An 18,523-nucleotide genomic window follows, 5' to 3' on the forward strand; every position below is an offset into this window, starting at 1 on the left:
ATTTATACCCACATTTTTGTTGAAAATGCTCTCAGAATGCACCAAATCCAAAGTAATTTTTCAAAATTTTCTGGGGGAGGCCCCCCAGACCCCTCGCCGCTGGGTGTCGTCTTTGGCGAGGACGTCGTCGGGCTTCGCCCGCCGGCCCTTAAAACCCCCTCTTTCAAAATTACTGGCTACGCTACTGGTTCAAAACATACAATAATTCCACTTTAAGTCAATTAAAAAAATTTCATTTTCACATACTTTTACTTGAAGGGGGCGGCACAATCTGAATCCGCCCCGGGCGGCACATTCCCTAGCTACGCCACTGTCTGTAGGCACTTGCTCAGAAGATTTATTTTTGGTGCGCAAAAAGAGCAATGTAGACACAATAACAGACAAGCAAAAACCTACACACATACAAGACAGTGCACCTGGATGCCTAAAAAAATGCACAGTTACGTCTAGGTCCCCTTTGGCATTTATTAGATGAACAAATATGTATAAAGTAGACTTCGCCTAGTTCTTCACCTGAAGAAGAATTAGAGAAAGTGACGAATTAAGCAAACTATGCACATTGGTTAAAACCACAGCGACACGTACACATTGCCCAGTTTGTCACCTCAAGGGCGTTAGAGAAAGTGACAAATTAGGTGAACCAACAAACTATACAAACAGTTTAAAACCACAGCGACACTTACACTGAAAATACACATGGAGCATACACTTGCTCTTAACGCAGTGTGTGACATATATTGTTGAACACAAAATCATCATTTACATTAATTTTATCATGATCCTTTGTTTATTTGGGATCACACGCTTGTTGATCCAACCAACAAGACTGCGTGAATTAATCCATGTTGCAGTAACCAACAAAACTGCAAACACCAACAAAACTGCAAACCCACAGAATTAAGCGTAGTAGCAATTCACTGAGTGTCAACATTAAAAATAGAAATATAGTACATTAGAAGCAAATGCATTCCTTCAGTTCATTTTTCATCATTAATATGTCTTGGATGAAATTAAGGGGGTTCCATCTTTTGCAAACTAGAGCTGCACTCTCCACATTTCAGCTCAGGATTACTGTCAGACTGAAGCCACAGAAAAGCAAAGTCAAACAAACGATCTAAGCATGCAACATACCTGAAGTCATGAATCAAATCCGCAAATGGAATGGTGCTATATGGTTTTGCCATTTGGACTAACTAGTTGCTGATAGGCTATATCCTTAGTCAAGCAAGAGTGAAGACGTTGTAGAATAATGGTGATTGGTGACAGTGACTTTGAAATGTAGATTTTAAGCTATTCACATTATTTTACTTTATTTATTCTGCTTTTGTCAATGGATTGGCTGAGTTATAAAGTTCAGTCCTACCATCATTTTAACCGTATCTGTCACTGCTTCCTTTTGGCGGCAAGAGTTACTGGCCGAGACCATCAGGTCTACGTCTCTCTTATTGCTAATTACTCCGTCGGCTTATATCAAATAACAACGGGAAAAAGTATGCCGTTGGTCAAAAGCCTTATCTATCACTTCAATCAATTTTTTTTCACAAAATATATTCGTGATTGTGTATTTTAGGTAGAAAAGGTGATAAAGACTCGGTTTTTGACCTATTTTTGCCATTTCTTGGTCAAATTTCTCAGTTCACATTTTATTTTGAAAGTCTTCTTGCATTGAATACAGAATTTCATCAATTTTGTTTTTCCGTTTAAACTGTGCAAACAGTATTCCATGCACTTTTTGCACTACAAAGCAATTTGCGCGAATAACAAATTACCTTCCTAATTATTGTCTGCCAGCGAAGAATGACTCATTCGAAGCGCGGTCTCTCCTCATGCAGCGTGAATGTCTGAACTGTTGTAAAATGCCATATGTGAAAGTAACTAATGGGTTGGTGTCCATATTTACGTCGATTCCACGTCAAGTAATGTCGAATAATTGTACATAACCCTGTAGCAATTTTCGTCTTGGATAGGCGATAGCGAAATTCTTTAGTCAAAAATCTCATCTTAGTTAAAAATCTCATGTTAAATCAACGTAACCTCTTCATTGACTTGCATGGCTGAAAGCGTTCTCCTCAAGCTAAGGAAATAAACTCAATCTTATAGACAGATGTTACGTCTATTCCATCGTGGTGGAGAGTCAGGCATTCAGTGTTATTGTTATCATTGGACGAAACTGAGTTAATGCGTGATCCAGATCTTGCGTACATAACACTGTCATGTTTCCCATGAGGGATTTCGTTGACGAGGTCCATTCCTGGTATTCTTGGCCTGTGGTGTGTAGCACTTCGGTGGGTTTCCTGTAGGCAGAGAACATTGCATTAATGTTGCTTGCAGAGTTCAGCAAGGATGGATGCTGAAGAAAACCCTTCGATCTTGGTCGAGATCATCGTTAGAGCAAGCCCTAAAAAGGGCTGGCTAGGCGCTAGAGTAGACATGGTTGTCGTGTGATGTGGTGAAGACATTGGTTTCACTTCTGGTGCTCTGGTCGAAGTTACTTGTAGGGAAGGCCACGTAGAGGCTGTCTTCATCTTCCCCACTCATTCAGAAGCTATAATTCTACACAGGTCCATTAGGCGAACTTGCCAGTCGCTTTAGGAACAGTCTTTAAGGGGTGCAGAACTAACTTTTTTTTGAATTATATTTTAATAAAGATGTCTTTGTGTTTCAAATATTGTCATACGAACTGCAGGGGTGCAATACTTTAAAAGATAGCCTAATAAACAAGAAAGTCGTTCTGGTGCATTCAAACCGCAAGTCGATGAGTTAGCTGGAAATACGGACTTGCAATTGCAAGGACTTGAGGTAGTTGCAATTTTCACAAAACTATGAGTGCTCAATCAAGCAGGCACATTGATGTCAAGTGCTGAGCGAAGTCTTTCAAAGCTGAAAATCATCAAAATGATTGTAGCCTACACTCTACGTCTACAGTGGTTCAGGGTAGGCTTGCCTTGTCAGCAAATCAGTTCTTTTTTACACACGTCTACAGATGTTAAATCAATATAAAAGAATGATTTGCTCTCTGGATGATGGATTCCAGTAGGTAGATGAGGGCCGGTCCCAAGTGTAATTCTGAACCATCTCTGAAAAAACTAGGGCCTGTAAAAATTTTTTTCAAGAAAATGTTAGGTGTTTTTATAATAATAATTCTTGTTTTTATATAGCGCTGTATCCATCCCAGAATGCGTTACTCCTCAGCGCCTTACAGACAGTGTCAATGCAGCCGTAGAGGCGCAACTGAGTTAATTATTACCTGAATCCATTCCATTGCTCAGTGCCAAGCAGGAATAAGATTCAGTACCATTTTTAAAAAGTCTTTGGTATGACCCAACGGCCGACAGGGTATCATACCCATGCCTACCGATTTAGAGACAGTCACACTAACCACTAAGCCGGTGCGCAAAAACGCTGGATATTTGCAAAAAACGAGGACATTTATAGAGTTGTCTCGGGTTTTTCAATAAATTTCTTGGTACAATACCTAAAATGATCCCAGGCCCCGGTCCAAAAGTACTCACTGGACCATCCATATCAGCGCTAGTGGCTACGATTTGCATCAAGCCTGGTTATGTTTTCGTGCAGAACATTTTAAAATTGGAAACAAAAGTTGCGATTGGAAACGTAAGCATGAAGAGTGATATATTGACATAGCTTAAGCTGTATTAGTGCAGCCTACCAGTATTGTGTATACTTTGATTATTATTTAATTTCAAACTGCGACTTACTACTAATACTCTAAAGTACGTAGTTTAACTGTTAAAAAATTCATAACGGTTATCGGTGCAGAAATTGAACCTTGCTTATGGTGTAAAATAGCTTTGCACCGTATTTTAGCGCTTTGTGCCACAATAGTCGTACCATTTTTTCATTATTCTGTATTTCTATAAAAGAGAGAATGAAATGAAAAGGTCTCTACCTCTTTAAGGCTCTTTTCCACAAATGTCAGATCTTCTAAAAGATAAAAGAAGTTTTTTCAAATGCCAGTGCTTCCTGATTTCCAGGTTAGGCTTGTTTTCTTCCCAAGACTTTGTTCAGAATTTCCCAAATCACAATTTCTTGTCCCTGGCCTTCTCAAATTATGATAGAGTTTCCTATCTGGCAATACAGTGTGACTTATATTAATTTTACAATGGTGGCTGTTGTTGTCATTGTGCGGATTACTACTCATATAGGCTACTCAACGAGAGTGCCGTAGATGTAAAAGTGTTTGCATAAAAAAAATTTTGTATGACCTGTAGCAATAGCCACATCCTATGAGTTAGTCTCTAGACTGGTATCAGTGGCTCTTTGAAATTAGTGGGTATTGCTATCACATAAAAGGAATTATACTCCCTGAATGATTGGATGACTCAAACCTGAATGTGAACCATTAATGCTTGAGTAGATATACTGGAAAGGATAAACGTTATGTTCCTAAGTAACTCTGGAACCATTGCCTCAGAGACTATGCCTCATAGCCATTGCCTTTTTTAAAAAGTTTGTGTAAAGGTCACTTTGTAATATTTTTACGACCTATATTGCAGATATGCTCAAAATAGAATTTCAATTAGTTATGCATTATGATATACAGTACTAGAGATGTACCGATACCAATATTTTGGCCGATACCGATCCCGATACCGATATCACTTTTTTAGGCCGATACCGATACTGATACCGATATTTTGGCCGATACTTTGGTGTTACAAAAAGAAGCAATTTTGGTATTTGCAAGGAATTATATCAAATGCTAAGTTTTACCTTATTTGCATAAAACTCTTAAAAAAAGCTTTCAATTGGCATAATTCATTAAAGATTCAAGAATCCAATCTCAACCGCATTGCTGTGTCATAATAGTAGGTTTTAGTAATGAAAGGCCACCGTAATTGAGGATTGGGGTATAAGGGAAGAAACATTACCGTACGCGTACATCATAAATGGGGTTTCTGAAAAAAAGTGTTTGCGCAAACTCTTCAAATAGGCTATCATAATTGATACTAAGATGTAAAATGTAAACCAAGTGATTTGTGTAGTTGTACAAAAACTATTTGACAAGTAATGTGCAACCTAAGGGCGATTTTCGTTTGGTTGAAAAGCTTTTGCCAGGCCAAGACTACCCAGGTAGCAAAAATGCACAATTCTGCATCGCTCCCACCCCGCCAAACGCTCAAAAAACCCATGCAACTCGGCTGCCCCCAGCAAGCCGGCTCCACCAGTCGGCGAATTAACTTCCACCCTTAGCCGCAACAAACTCACCAAGCCCAAACAATGTCACGGCAGAATAAGTAGGCCCAAAAAGAAAGCAATGGGACCACAAATCCTCACCAAACCAATTAAAATGGTCCCGTTGCGCCCAAGATGATAACCTCATTGCGAAAAAAGAGCGCCCCCCCCGGCCACCAGCACAAGGCTGAGCACTCACCACTCACCAGCACAGCGAGCTGCCGTGACCCGCCAACCACAACGGTGCAGCTTCCACACTAGCCATTTCAATTCTTGTCGATGTCAATTCTTGCTACAAAACGGCTGCCGAGAAACATATAGTTGATTGGATGGTCTAAATGGCTAGCGTGGAAGCTACATCGTTATGGCCAGTGAATCGCAACAGCCCGCCGCACCAGTGAGCGCCCAGCCCCATGCCGACAGCAGGGAAGGACACTCCCCCCTTACAATGAGGCCGCCATCCCAGGCGCAACAAGACCACTTATTGATTAGTTCAGTGAAGATTTGCAGTCCCACCGCCCCCACCCCGAGCCCACCCACTCCGCCACGACTTCGTTCAAGCCTGGTGAGTCCACCACAACGAAAGGCGGAAACCAAATCATAAACTGACAGAACCAGCCCACCAAAAACAACCAAGCCACACGGGTCCCTCAAACGTCCAGCAATGCAAAAACGATGCAAAACTACAAATTCCCGCCACCTGGGTAGTCTTGGCCTGGTTTTATCCTCTGCAGAGAAAAATTAAACACAAATGATAAATATTGGAGAAATTGAGTCTCCTTCACAACTTGAGAATCGAACAACGCAAAACTGCTGAAACAAAACGTTTTGTTTGAGTGAAAGAATCACTGTAAGCAAACAATTCCAAAAGGTGCGCGGCACTGCGCGCATGAAGTCATGGGAGTGTGAGGTATCAAAAATTTGAAAAGGTTGTTATTTTTCTACTTCAATTTGATGTTAGTTACCACTTTAAAAAAATCTATATTTTCGCTTCTGCAGAAAATCCGCAGCAAACGCCTTTTTTTACGTGTTTAGTATCGGCCACAGTTTCGGCCAAATTTTGCCGATACCGATACTCAAAAAATGGCCGATATCACCGATGCCGATACCGATATATCGGTACATCTCTATACAGTACATATTATGATTCCAACTTTATTAGCTTTTGAATTCAAAAAAGGATATTTGCTTCTTAAAATGAATCACTGCATTTCTTGACAATTATCACAACAGTCAGTCAACCACTCATAGAATGAAGAATAATATACTGGTGGTTTTTGTTTTCTTCGCAAAAACACTTCATGAAACAATAGTGAACCTCAGATATGACAGCTCTGTGTCAATGACAGCTTTGTTTTCAGTTTGTATCTGAAATCAAAGCAACGGAAATGTAGTTTGTCTGCAGTTGAATTGCTGTTTTTTATCAGAAATGCTAATGAATGCAAAATATTGTACAGTTAAAGCAACAAGTTTTTTTTTGATTTAGAATATATTTAATTGTTTTAAATAATTAGGTATATAGTTTCATTGATATCTGGAATGTCTACGTCTAGTAACAAGGAAGAAAAACTGCCAACAAAAGAGAGATGTGTAACATGTAAGTATGATTGTTGTAGCTTGCCCTTCTTTATGTGTTATTAACCTGCATGGTTATGAAATTGTGTGGCTGATTTATAAACAGTAGTACTGATACAGCCATTGTTGAACTGTTGCGTAACTATTCTTGTATAATGCACCATACCATCAACAATGCAGTTTTGTAAGTTTCTAACAAATAAAAGGACACTATAGTAGACAGTACAATCATGTAAACAAACGAGATTCAAGAATCAAGATATTGCAGTTAATTTAAATTAAAGCTAATAGTTTTTGCCAATTTAAAAGCTCCAAATGTTGCCCTTTCAATGTTTGCATAAATGCACAGTCGTTGCTGTCATGGTGGGTCATACCAAAGAGTAAGACGAAAACATTTTTGATATTTGTCTGCACTGGTTCAAGATGCAACTATGATAACATTTTTTTTTTGGTTAAATGATCTTCATTTACATGTCTTCATTTACATTATAAACTGCTTTCACAGTTCATAATGTGTCACCATGACACCAAAGTGACCACCTGCAATGTGATGTGCCGCTTTAACCATCAACACTGTGTCCTAACAGTGGACGTCAACTCAGCCTGTGTGTCTTAATCAATGAAACTATGTTTTTTACCATTAATTTTGTTTGGATGGCGCAACAAATAATTATGCAAATCTGGTTCGGCACCTGGCTTAAGCTGGGTGTTAATAAACACTGCTCACCTCTACCCAGAGTGTAATAAACTGAGTAGGCAATTAGGCATACAGTGGTTGCTGAAAGGCGGCAATGAGAAAGAAACTTGCCACCTTACTCTCCTTAGTACCGAAGGCCTAGTTTGAAGAGGACCTTATCTTCTCATCCCTAAACCTCAGAACTGAGTATGGGACTACCTTTACTTTTTTTGTTTCAGCTGTTTCTTTTCCTCCTAGTCACAAACTCACTCTAAAAGAAGTTTTTGACGAGAATGGTAAACCTCTGATTGGTGTATTAAAATCACATCTTGTTCAAGAGGGCAGAGTTGAAACAGATGTAAGTCACACTTGTACAAAAGTTTGTAACTCCACATTTAAATACAATGGTTCATAAATGTGGGTTGATATAGAAGCAACGATTGTTACCATGTGGATAAAGACATCAAACTGTAAATTGTGATGAAAATATATTTGAAAACCATCTGTGAGGATTGGAATGTTGATGGTGATGAAGTATGCGGATTTTTTTACATTGATTTCATGTTTAATGACATGGAACCAATGTAAAAAACACTGATTTGCTTGCTGGGTTATACAGTTATACCCTACATCATATGCATTCTTTGAAACCGGCTTGTAGTTATCTATTGACATATTGTTTACCATACTTGTGTTTTGCTGTGAATATGATGATTTGGTCATACAATTTGAATTCTTTATAACATATAGGCGGCATAAACAGCTAAGCATGCCAATGACATAGCTGAACATTTTTTAACCTCTTTGCTACAGGTAGCTTTGAAGATAATCAACGATGGTTCAGAATTGCTGCGCAGAGAATGCACCATGGTCAACATCGATGCTCCAGTGACAGGTTATTTGTTGTCATTTTATTACCGTATCAGATTCACAAGTTAACTTTAAACCTTGTTCTCTCCTGCTTGTGCAAGGGTAAATTATATAATTGTTTGATTTTGTGTTATCTTTCGACATGTTCATATTTTCAAAGTTTTTTCTTAAATGTTTATTAAGTTTTGCCATTTCGGCTGTAATTCATGTGTTTAAGTTATTTTGTCTCTGTGTGCTTGTTAAGTACGTTGAGTTGTTAATGAGGTGATTATGTGTGTAATGATCTGCAATCCCAAGTGTGCTTTGATGTTTAATATCTTTTCGGTCTGGAATGAAAGAATATCAGCCATCATTTTTAATCAATATACCGTCATCCGATGTAACACAATTTCTCTTGTGAACCCATCATGTTTCAATCCAAGCACTGCTGTCAACACCTTTTGTGAGAGCATCTCAGCCAGCAAAATTTGTCCTTTTGCATTGATTTGATGTCTGTAGAAGTTGAATCAATGTGGAAAGAATAAATTTTTCTAGCTGGCATGCTGCTTGGTTGATGCTTCTCTGCGCCATGATCTGTTGTTCGAGGAATTGTATCTGACATGCTAATCTTGAGATTCTAGACAATGCTAAGCTAATCTCAGCCAACAAATCAATCACTTTTTACATTAATTCAACGTCTCCAGACGTTAAACTGATGTAAAAAGTGATTGATTTGTTGGCTGGGATAGCAGTCCTCCACACACTTTCGTTGAAACAAACATACTTGGACCGCTTAAATATTTGTTCACCATGTTGCCGGTTTTGAACTTCCATCCTCATTTTCTTGGGAACGCCACGTTTGTTTACACATACATGTCAGCTGCCTTTCGGGAACGTACACTGAAACGTGATTTAAGTATTCAGCAGTATTCGTTTGCCGTTTCATCAACGTCATACTAAGGTTATAATTTAAAGTATGCATTATTGCATATCTGTTTGCTACTCAGTGAACCTAATTACACCTCCCTTTGCGTCTTATCATTCCCTCATTCGCACGGTCACTATCGAACGTCTCAAATCGTTTTCTATGCTTCCTGATCAACTTTCCAACTGATATTGATGCAAAAAAATATCCATGTTAAAAATCATCCAGTGAGCTATTGTCCTTCCTTGTCCAAAACACTTGTTGGTACTGACAATAACGTTAATTTGAAGCCGGGTACTTTCTTATGACCGACATCACAAAATGCCACCAAATTGATACTATGCATCTATTCCATGTTTTGTCTATCAAACATGAACAGTCCATACGACCCGCAGGATCTTCGACTAGGTAAAGATGACCTTGCAACATAGGTCCGACCACAAACCGTAGTGATGCATGACAAATGTGCAACAAGAACAGTTAATGCCATTTAAAGCCTGGTGACTTTATGCAATAGATAGAGTTTTGCTTTGAGCAGCACGATCGTTGCTTACAAACTGTATTGTCGGTCGTTAGTATCTACATTGTGAAGTGAACTTTTATACATTGGTGCTGTATCTGTCAAATGGTTTATTTAATAAATTATATAAGGTTTAAATTTTTCTACGTTCACCATGTGTGCGTGATATGCCTTATGATCAGCATTCTCCAACAGTGAAATCATACCAACAAGTTGACTTTTGTTCGTAGACAAATCAGTTTATGACATGAGGGGATAATGTGTTGTTTTTGCAATACGATTGTTCTATCCCGTTGACTGCGACGGTCATGTGTGATCAAACCCACTTATCTTGGCATTGTTGCAAGTTCAAGAAGTACTTTGTGCAACGCTTAGATACTTCATTACTTTTCAAGTGCTCCTTCTGTTGACTTGGTATCTTTTTTTTTTATATTTTCAGTAAAATGATTGTTTTGTTACAAAAGTATAAGAGTTGTTCAGTCCAAACCCGAAAGTTGTCTGCCAACTTTCATTATGGCTAGCCTCACAAACCTGAGATGAATTTAAAACAAAAATGTTATCAAATTTGACAAACTTACAATGACAGTAATAACCGATATGCAATAAGAAATCGAATGGATAAGTACAATGTACATTGCATACGGTACAACACTGGTTAGAAAGTGTCAACTACAAAAAGTCCTGCTGTTCCTATCTTGTTGTCTGTGTTACTCTTGATCAGTATGACATTGGTAGTAGTAGTTAACTAGTTAGTAGTAACATGTTAGTACTAACATTGTGTATCTGTTGTATCTGTAAGTAACAGTGTACACTTGTATTCCATTTTCTTTCCCAACATTTAATTGCCGGTACGGCTTTCATCTCTACGCCCGGTGCCCGCCAATGCCTCTACAGTCCATTATGTAATTGTGGCCGAGCGTCTCTCAAACCTGGTTCCTCTTTATGAAGGTCATTGTCCATTATTTAGACGCTTTCCAATGCTCATTTTCGTGTGTAAGGTCAGCACTGTAGCTGAACGGTGCGCATAGATTGTGAGAGTTGTGTCGCATTTCATTGGTTGTGAAGGGAGGTGCCTTGTATTGCAACAGCAAGTACAAGACATGCAGTTCAGTGCGCCATGAAGACAACGGAAGTTATTACTTTGTCTCTTGCTGAATTAATTAACCGTATACTTGTATTGGAAATTTAATAAAAATCATTTTTCGAAAATGACTTCCTCAAAACATATTCGAAAATTCGTTGGGCATAGGCTCTACTGGTAGGGATATTTACAAGTCGACTAGTAACTTTCCCGCAGAAGGTACCCACTCTTCGTTTCCGAGTGGTGCTAAAAGAATTTGTTTATGGGACATTGATGAAATGGGCCCTCCATGATTGATGATGAAGTGGAAAAGGGAAATTTGACGTGTTTCAGGAAGGAAGTTGCGCCATTCTTGTAAACAACAACAAATAACTTGTTCACATGCATGTTGTTGTATTGTTTCTTGTCTTCAAGCCCATATTCTTCCAAAGTGGCAAATTAATCGTTTGATAGATGATAATTCCCACAAAACTTCATGTTGAATTTCCAGCCAGCAATCAATCCTTTCTGCTCCGATTCGACGTCTGCAGATATCGAAATAATGTTAGAAAGGCTGATTTGCTAGCTGGGCATTTGCAAGCGGACAATTCAAGCTTTTTCAATCGATGCGAGGCCGACTTTGTTTGCATTGTTAGTATTTGGAAAATCTTCTTTCAATAAATAATTTATGAAAGGTTTCAAATGTTCAATTCATACAAGCTCAGTAACTGAGCCGATTTGAAACCTTTTGAACACGACTGAAATATGAGCAATGGAAAAGCTGCTTTTTCTTTGCAGTATTGTAGCGGTTCTTGAACTTTCTGTTTTAGTGGAATTCTTTTGCTGCTTCATAACCGTTATGACCCTTGTAAACCATCTCTTTTTTCTTCGCTTGGAAACATATTGTTAAACCTCAAAAGAACTCACTCTGGTCTTGATCAAGCTAACAAGTGGGTCCCATCCCACCTCACCGGCAACAGCCTCGACTAGCTGGCTAAAGCTTGTTCAGACATTCTGCCTTGCAGGAAATACCTTCTTAGGTAAAGGCTACCCCCCAGTCCTCACTGTTTATAAGTTATTAGGAAGTGCATCCGGCTGGAAAGCATACGCTACAAGTCTTTTTTTTATTATCATGGTGAATTCACCTCTATGTATACCATGTTCATCATCCTCATCAAAAGGTTTTATTGCTTGGTATGGTCATACATGTATGAACTGTTCTGCAATCATTTTACGACGAGAACACGATGTGTGCTTAACGCTATTGAACATACAGTGTCAGTGCACACAGGTGTTGTTTTCACTATAACATTGCGCACAGAGTTTGAGAGGTTATTCAAATATGAAATGTTCTGGTGTGAAAGTAAAATGTAAAGCCATGTGCAGTTGTGCACTGTAGACAACCAGTCGTGTTGGATCCTTGTTCTCAGGAAACTCGTCTGCAAAACTGAATGCTCACTGAAGCAAAGCTTTGGTTAGGGTACATTTCTCTGCCGGGATCAGCAAAACAAAACAATTTGAAGTTTGTTTAGGGCCGTTGGAATGACCTAAAATGGATGGATTTTGTTTTCTAAGGCAGATCAGCATTGGTATGATCGAAGTTTTTCCAGCTAGCAAATTTGGTGCTTTTTGCGTTGATTCAATGTTGCTAGACCACAAGACCAGATAGCATCAGTAATTTTGCTTGCTGAGCACAGAGCGTAACCGGCATTGCAGATTGCAGCATCAATAAAACGTTGTACCGGTATATTATTGATAAGCCGCAGCCTGCAGCTGGAGCATTCAGCAACATCTTGTACATGTAAAAACAAAGTGAAACTGTTCACCAAGCATTTGATTATAATTAATGTAACTTGCACTCTTCTGGTGACTATAGGCTACTGGGTTACTTCCTAATGTTAACGATGATACCTAGCTTTTATTACCGACGTTTCGTCAGTCAGCACGACTGTCTTTGTCAAGGGGTTGAAACAGGTAAGCACAATCTGTTCACTGTTCAGCAACAAACGTCGATAATAAAAGCTAGGTATCACCCTTAACATCAGGAGACAACCTAGTAGCCGATAGTCACCAGAAGAACGCAAGTCACTTCATTTATTTCGTGCGTGTTTGGGTTTGAGACAATTGTATTACAACAAGTGTAAATCTGTGTTCTTTGTATTGAAAGTTAGATAATTGACAAGATGGTTTCAGGTCAAAAGTGTTTCAAGACGTTATCAACACAAACAGCTAATCCATGTGAAAATTACCACGGCAAATCAGTTGTTTTCTGCACTGATTCAACGTCTACATACGTTGACGTCTCCGTCTACAACGTCTGCAGACGTTGAATCAGTGTAAAAAACGACTGATTTGCTGTCGGGGACAATAATCAGTGATAAAATTGTTGACGTTGAAGTTAGATTAATTTATATGAACAGAAATATTAACCCTGAAAACACATTTGTCTTTCAATCTCGGTGACAGGCCAGCGTGAGTGGCTCAAAGCCTCTGCGAGCATTTATTAAGCTGTCGAGTAAGCTTCCAAAGATACTTGCAGGGTGGCTGACTGACTGTTAAGATTTCCATGTTCAGTCATAGTTCAAACTTCATAGGTTGAAGCAATGCAATGCAAGAATCATTTAATACAAATATAGCGATACCATTTTTAGTAAGACTTTTCGCTGACAGTTTTCATTCAAGTTAAGAAATGGGTACAAGTCATTTTCCAGGGGGGTATACTACTATACAAACATCAATGAACCAGCATAATTCCATGTTGTTGTTTCTTCCACTTTGCTTACCACACGAGACGGATGTGTACAGTAAAGTTACTTCAATGTTTAGTTATACTCATAGTTCTGCGTTTGATAGTAATTCGCTCTTTTGTTTCAGTCATTGTTTTTAGACGTTTTTTCAACGTAGGTTGCATTTGCTTTGCTGCTACGTTGCAAGACGGCTCGTGCTTTGAGTCAACGACCCAACGTCGTGATGTATGAAAACTTCATGCTATATTGCTTCCTTCAATATGGTTTAGTGGTGATGGTGGTAGTGCGTCACCTTCGGCTTCTTTTTATGAAATCTTTTTCGCTTGTTTTTTTCACGCTTTGATACCTTCATAATATACTGTGATAGAAAATCAATAAATTCTTTGCTCATAAGGTTGAAGTTGTGCTTGGGTTTGAAATCGATTTAAATGTTCGATAATTTTGAATCAAATTCTACTTTAGTGCATAGATTTTAGTGAAGAAGAAGAAATTTGTCACTTGATGTTGCTGTGTATCATGTTTGTCTTCAAACTCCCGATGCCTTGCAGATACCTCCAGGTATGCACAAATCACCCTTGGAGGTACGTGTCTTCAAGCTTTTTTCGAAGACTTTCAAACATTTTCAATGTAAGATTTTTATTGTTTTGTGTTTTTTGCCACAGTACTTGTAATAAAAATTAATTATAATATATCACCGTCCAGCAAGAATGTGCATTGTGCTATCTAGGGCTGAGTACCTGTGGGTAGGTGCCTGTTTTGCGCTCATTGCGATCCGCCAGTGGGTTTCAAGATAGTAAACTAATTTCAATCTTCTGATTCCACTCGACCACTGCATTGCGCGACGAATTGGAGTTCCTACCATTTGTTGTAGGAGATGGAACAATTGCGTGACTGTGACGCGAAATCTCTAACAAACAATACTTTCAATTGTTGTTATTCATTGTACGATTTCCAACAACGTCTGCGCAAAATCCTTGAAATTGAAGCATTTCATAGGCTGCTACTCCCGGCTTGAGCTGGGTGTTGAAACACACCGTCCATCTCTACCCAGAGTGTAATCAATTTCGGAATGGCCCGTTTCGGTGAGTCCGATTCGGTGAGTCCCATTCGGTGAGTCCGATCCCTATTCGGTGATTTTTTCAATTTTTTTTTTTAAATTAATGGGTACCGTAGCTTAATTATCATTGCCATTTTAGGGTTAGGGGTTAGGAACTCACCGAATCGGACTCACCGAATAGTAGCAGACCCAATAAATTTGGTGGGCGTAGTTGCTGAAGGAAAGGCGGCCGAGAGAAAGGAACTGGCCACCCTACTCTCGTTAGTGCGGAAGGCTTAGTATAATGAGAACCTTATCTTCTCATCCCCCCCGATGCTTCAATCAAGTATGGGACTTACGTTAAGTTTACCTTTATGGACAACTCTTTGAAAATAAAAAAAAACGTGTTGAGAATCTTCTATTGATCAGGCCTGCAGATAAACACTTCAAAATCTACTTCAAGTTGCAAGTGATCAAGGAAAACTGGACAAAATAATTGCAAAAATATAGTATCAAACACTGTTCAGTGTTCATGGAATTCGGTTAGTTTTTTAAAGCAATAACCGCAATGAAATGTATCTGCTACGGTTCTACCTGCTCTAAAGGTTTAGCCTACGCTTTAAATACTGTATAATTTATGTTCAGCAAAGGTGTGGCATGCAACTTATTTGTTTATATAGTTGTCCTGTTGTTTATCACTCGCATTTTGCAATTAGTTTTACATAACTTGTTAAAAACACCGCTCATCTCTGCCCAGAGTGTAATAAATTGTTTTGGCGTAGATGCTGAAGTAAAAGCGGCCGAGTGATAGGAACTGGCCACTCTACTCTCATTTGTGCCAAAGGCTTAGTACGAGAAGTCTATCAAATAAACGAGTTTTCTCTATTCTCTTCCTGCCGTTTTCACAAGCGAATTTGCAAGTAAAACTTAATCACTGAGTTTTCTTTTTGTTTCATTTTATAAATTTCATTTTAATGACTGAACGATCTGTTTTCTGACTTTGTTGTTTGTTGCTTGGGAAGTATGTGGAGTAAGTATGAAAAAACACTAAAACGTAAACATAAGAATGAGAAAATTTAGCATCATTAACAACCACTAATCAACGTCATCTTGATGTAACTGAATAGAAAACCTTGAAGATAAGCTTTGATTGGATGACACAATGGGCAGCATTTGTTCACAAGACTGCTGTTGCCTCCCATGGGATGAGTTTACATCATGATTGCACCAAGCATTTGATCAGATTGCTTTGTTTTTTTTGCAGCAAAACTGGGTTGCCATGGCTGCTGTAATACGATTCGTTATTATACATGTTTCATTGAATGATCGCTACACTGGCATTAAATTCAAACAAACAATTTGTGGATTTAAAAATGTTACGTCACGATGTATTTGTTGAAAGTTACGATCATTTCCCGTTTCAATATGCCAGCAAAGCAAGTCTTTTGACAGTTTTCGATCCGTGGAAACACAGCACATGCATAGTCATGGAGTAACAATCAGCTTCATCAAAATGTAAATAATTAATAGGTCTCGATTCGTGTCAGATCCACTCTTGTGGTTTGAAGGTTTGTTGCCATTCAAAATAGCAATCTTTCTTCTAATCAGATTGTTTTGATGTAAATTTTCTCTCACCCGATGTTTTGAATAACACTCCTGAAACTACCAGTCTATGCGCCAAGGTGAAGATCATCCATTGTGGTTGTAGATGTTGTTTGTCCACAATGTGGCTGTGTTACGTGACAAAGCTCTTCACAGGCATATCACTGTCTGCCCTCCACAAACGCATCAAACTTATCCACAACACGGATTGTCAGCATCGTTGTTATTTTAACCGAAATAGCATCAAGAAATGATCCTGATCTTTTCATCTTTCTCATCAGCCGATCTGGAAAAGTATTAAAAGTGACAGGTAGATATTTAAAATCCCAATAAAATCACTTACAAACGTCGCTTTTGTTGTATGCTTACATTTTGTGATCGGGGTCCTTTGAAGTCGAAGCGAGTTGTTTTGTTATACAGCCTACTTTTTTTTAATGTTAATAACGCCCGATCATGTTGCTTAAACCCTTGGTTTTGCAGAGTACACTTTGTTTCAGTTGCAAGGTTGTAACACTGAAATTTTCACCATTCCATGCGCTAGTTCGACGTCGTTAAGGTGTTTCCTGCCTTGTGGTTGATGGCAGAGAATAATAATGACAAATTAGCACGTTACATGAAATGATTGCACGCATACGAGGAAGACTGTTTCATAAAAAGCGCTGTTTCAGAAAAAAAAAAAATTAAATTCGAATGAAAGTTGTTGTTGTTCTATTTCTAACTTTACGCGTCAATGGGCGACTCTCCACTAATTTTTGCACACACATAACATTCAATGTGTTTATTTAATTATTCATGAGACCTTTTGCATCAAGGCAAAACCTTTCGACACGCTTGGTTGATCCCTGATGCAACAAATGTAGCTACCATCTCAGTCACGTCGTTCATTCTGTCATGCAATTGGTCATGTATATTTCATTTAAGATTCCGTGTCAAGATATATTTCTTGAGTAGACCTCAAAATTCAAAGTACACACAAATCTTATTGCTTTGTTGTGTTTTAGGGGTTTCTAAACATATTCTGAAAACCATCATAAAGCACAAGTTTTTTTGTCATCTATTGAGAAAAAAACAAATTGCATTTCCTAAGAAAACAGAACAAAACCTGTAAACCGAAAAAATACTTAGAACATACTTTCGGGAGAGAGTTTGCTTTCTTGTACCAAAGAAAGGCAAGACACAACAATACAACAGGGTTGAGCATTATAACAAAAATATAGTGTTATAATGCTCAACCCTGTTGTATTGTTGTGTCTTGCATATTTAGAACAGTTGATCAAATCGCATAATCAACCCATACAGCAAAATCCATCATTTTTTCTTTCATTTAACGTCTGCAGACGTTGAATCAATGTAAAAGTGATGGATTTTGCTGTCTGGAAATTGACACAGATATAGATGAAGCCTAGGCCCTACATAGGCATTGCAGTGGCACATGATGTGTGTTGATTTCCACTCTTTGTATATATTTCTGTAGTTACGTTTGAGCAATAGAAAAGTTGGTTGGTCTCAATGATTTGAAGGTTTGTCATTTTGCGAATAGTTTCTATGAGCCCTGTAAGATTGCAATCCGTGTGATATATATATGTTCCATTCTCCTGCTTACTATGACCTTGTACAAGCTCTTCGCAATATGTTCCCGTGGCCATTCACACATCACTTCTGACATTTCAGCTAGGGATAGGCATCATCAGATGGTTTCAGTTGTTTTATTCTTGATCGCTCGTGTCTTGAGTGATAACTTTCTGAGGCGTATGTGCCAATGTCTAGTGTAGTCCCTTCGTATACATGAGCCTGCACAATTTGTACCAAGTTAACAACAGTGACCTGTTTACATCTTGGGTATGCTGGCTATTTCCAATTTTCGTTTTCTTGTATGAGCTTTACACGTTTTTTTGTTTTCCATGTGGATTTGTTGCTCACTTTTTGTTGTGGTAACAAACGGTTTGTTATTGCAAATTTTTTAGAAGCAAATTGTCTGGTAGGTATGATTTATATTTCTATGTGGTCTACTCTTCTATGATGTGTAGTATGTTCTGTTTCCGGTTGCAATTTGTACTTGTAAGGTGTGAAGCGCATACAATTAGCTATGACTTTGTATGCGGAGCAAGAAACAAAAATTCCATGCGTTATCCAACCTGGCTATGTTTTTACAGTTTGTGGCGATATCCATGGCCAATTCTTTGACTTGATGAAGTTGTTTGAAGTTGGTGGAAATCCGGATTCAACAAACTACTTGTTCCTCGGGGATTACGTCGACAGGGGGTACTACAGTATTGAGGTGAGGGGATGCGTTGTGGGGTTGTGATTTAAGGCTGGGAGTCTCAGCCGAACGTCGCT

General features: G+C 38.6%; 1 protein-coding gene across 3 annotated transcripts in view; it reads left to right on the forward strand.

The window, feature by feature from the left end:
• Positions 1–6,654: 6,654 nt before the first annotated feature.
• LOC145767229 (protein phosphatase 3 catalytic subunit alpha-like) overlaps positions 6,655–18,523 on the forward strand; it is a 37,292-nt gene continuing 25,423 nt past the window's right edge. For all 3 annotated transcript variants that reach the window (XM_082579016.1, XM_082579017.1, XM_082579018.1), the window contains exons 1-4: positions 6,655–6,793; positions 7,687–7,805; positions 8,261–8,342; positions 18,340–18,464. In XM_082579016.1, coding sequence (XP_082435142.1) covers positions 6,736–6,793; positions 7,687–7,805; positions 8,261–8,342; positions 18,340–18,464 — 384 coding nt within the window. In that variant the 5' untranslated portion in view covers positions 6,655–6,735. The remainder of the gene's footprint in view (positions 6,794–7,686; positions 7,806–8,260; positions 8,343–18,339; positions 18,465–18,523) is intronic.

Source organism: Aplidium turbinatum, chromosome 3 (genome assembly GCF_918807975.1).
Source record: "Aplidium turbinatum chromosome 3, kaAplTurb1.1, whole genome shotgun sequence".
Taxonomy (NCBI): Eukaryota; Metazoa; Chordata; class Ascidiacea; order Aplousobranchia; family Polyclinidae; genus Aplidium; species Aplidium turbinatum.